At 31.3% G+C, this 2371-nt stretch overlaps 1 protein-coding gene and 1 long non-coding RNA gene across 6 annotated transcripts in view; one reads left to right on the forward strand and one right to left on the reverse strand.

Annotated features, from left to right (window-relative positions):
• Positions 1 to 1802, forward strand: part of LOC139427147 (uncharacterized) — a 24718-nt gene extending 22916 nt beyond the window's left edge. For both annotated transcript variants that reach the window (XR_011638305.1, XR_011638306.1), the window contains exon 3: positions 157 to 1802. This is a non-coding gene — a long non-coding RNA (uncharacterized lncRNA). The remainder of the gene's footprint in view (positions 1 to 156) is intronic.
• Positions 1 to 2371, reverse strand: part of LOC107440096 (SCY1-like protein bma) — an 811210-nt gene that overhangs the window by 54851 nt on the left and 753988 nt on the right. For all 4 annotated transcript variants that reach the window (XM_071187972.1, XM_071187971.1, XM_071187973.1 and 1 more), the window contains one exon: positions 1753 to 1875. In XM_071187972.1, the coding sequence (XP_071044073.1) occupies positions 1753 to 1875 (123 nt within the window). The remainder of the gene's footprint in view (positions 1 to 1752; positions 1876 to 2371) is intronic.

A 2371-nucleotide genomic window follows, 5' to 3' on the forward strand; every position in this document is an offset into this window, starting at 1 on the left:
TATATATTAAAAGGCATTCTTAGGGTTAGAAATGTTTTATTTTCATCAACAAAAGATGTTCTGTATTTTTTTCAAAGCAAATATTTCTTCTTAAATCTTTACTCTTAGGAACATACATTGAAAGGTCTTATTATAGATTCTTTTTCTTTTCTTCAGAAAAACAAAAGTTATCATCTTTCACGACGAATCGGGAATTCGCAAAGCTTACACGCCTATAGTTGAAAAAAGCGTCACATTTTTCAACGTCCACGTGGAAAATGAAAGCTGATAAAATGAAACAAAAAGCTCTAAAGAGAGGAATTGGATTTTCTTCACACAGGTTGACGACCATTTTGGAAAACACAAGCTATCACTTTTGTTCTATCGGTACTTGAAATTCTATGAGACTTAAAGTTTTCTGTCTTTTACTTTGTTTTTCACACTGTTGAGCTCCAGGGAAAACTAAAAAATTCAGAGAGAAATAAACGAAGTTGACAGTTTCGATTGCAGTTTTGTTAAAGAATAACATTGATAAATATTTGATATTGCTTGCATTTCGAATAAAACTGAATAAAGTTTCACATGTTTCACGATAATAGTTACATTTTCTTAAATGCTATGATGAAACTTGAAAGGCGAATTTTATGTTTAAAAATATGTAGCATTTATTGAAACCTCAGTTGTGGAAATAAAATGCCTTTTTTGACGTAGACTTTTTGACGTGAAAGACGATTTTAAACATGTCAATGTACCATATTTTATCAAACTATTTTCTGATGTAAGCAATAATATACAAAAATTTCATAAAAAGAAACATTGTGTTTTTAAACATTGTGTTTGATATTTAAATAGATATATATCATTCAATGAACCGTGGTAGAGTACAGCGGTTAAGGCATTGAGCTGTCATTGGAAAGGACCGGGGTTCTATCCCTGGTAGTGGCTGAAAGCTCCCCTCTCCAACTTAAAGTCGATTTGTACCAGCTCGTCACATACGACCACAGTGTTGACCATAATACCAACATCATTCTGTTGTTTATGAAGTTGTGGAGCTTTACCTCGATTTCACCATTGGCCTATAACTGGCTGTTGTGAAATTTCTTACTTTATTTCGCAAAAATGTGTAATTCAATGTAGTTATGAAAAAAGTGGGCAGTAAAAGTACCTCATCTTCTAGTTACGGTGTAAATTCTTAGTGTCAAAAGTGTAGTAATGAATTTGTGTCTTAGTCTAATTGGTAGTGTCTTAGTGTCGAATGTACACTTAATTGCTGTAGTTATAAGTTAGTAGTTAAAAAAGTAGTTATAAAATGTTCAAGTAGTTATAAAAATGATTTACTTTAGATCAATGACCATGCATAATAAATTACTGTTTTATGCCCATTGTATTGTTTTATATCTACTATTTTATGCCCTACTTGAACATATTTGCTTTATGTCTTCCAGCTGTTCTGTTGTTTACTGTGAAATTTATTTCACTAACTATCCTGTATGTTATCTGCAAAAAAGAAGTAGTTTTAAATTTCAAATTTACTTGAATTCTTAAAGGCTTGACTGCGAATAAGCCAGCTGTTGATATTGACGGTTTTAGAACTTCACAATGAAGCTTAGTTTTTCTAAAGGTACCACTTTGAGCACGAAATTGTATACATAAAAGTATCATTTTGTCTCAGTTCGTTAATTATATAAATATTAACTACCTTCTTTTTTGCGAGAAAGATTTAAATCTTGTTCAAAATAGTGAGAAGTCAGAGGATTATAAATACTGTCTCACCTGAATTTGAGGGGTAGTCGATTCAAAAGCGCTGTACAGCATAGGAAGAACGTCGGCTTTAATATCACTTTTTGGAGTTTTCTTCATTATAATGTCTAAATTCTCCAGTAATGTGACTGTAGCCTGAAATCAAATAAAATAAAAAACAAATTGTAAAAAAAATAACACATTTGTTTCAAGGTTTTGTTTTTAGACATGAAATTATTTTGCGATTTTAAATTCTTAACAAATTCTTAATGAACTAAGGTATTTTTGAAAACCATAATTGTAGAAACTTCTGTTTAGCGAGCATTGAAGAAAATGAAATTTAGAAAACCCAAGTCACAAAATGCGCAAACAGTTTTGAAAAAACTAAAAATCAGTGATGAATATCTAAAAAACTATTTATGTCAGTTAAAACTTAGTTCAAAATCGTTAATGATAACAAGTAATCACTTATTTTTAAAAAAATATTTACAGTCCCTGGCCAAATTATTAGACGCACTATAACAGTGGTGCGCAAACTAGTGGTCGCGACCCCTGTGGGGGTCGCCAGAAGTTTTTTGGGGGTCGCCAAATTTTTATGAAATGCATTATCCCTGCATGCTGCATACCATACAATGTACATATTCTTTCTTCT

This window comes from Parasteatoda tepidariorum, chromosome X1, assembly GCF_043381705.1.
Source record: "Parasteatoda tepidariorum isolate YZ-2023 chromosome X1, CAS_Ptep_4.0, whole genome shotgun sequence".
In the NCBI taxonomy this organism is placed as follows: Eukaryota; Metazoa; Arthropoda; class Arachnida; order Araneae; family Theridiidae; genus Parasteatoda; species Parasteatoda tepidariorum.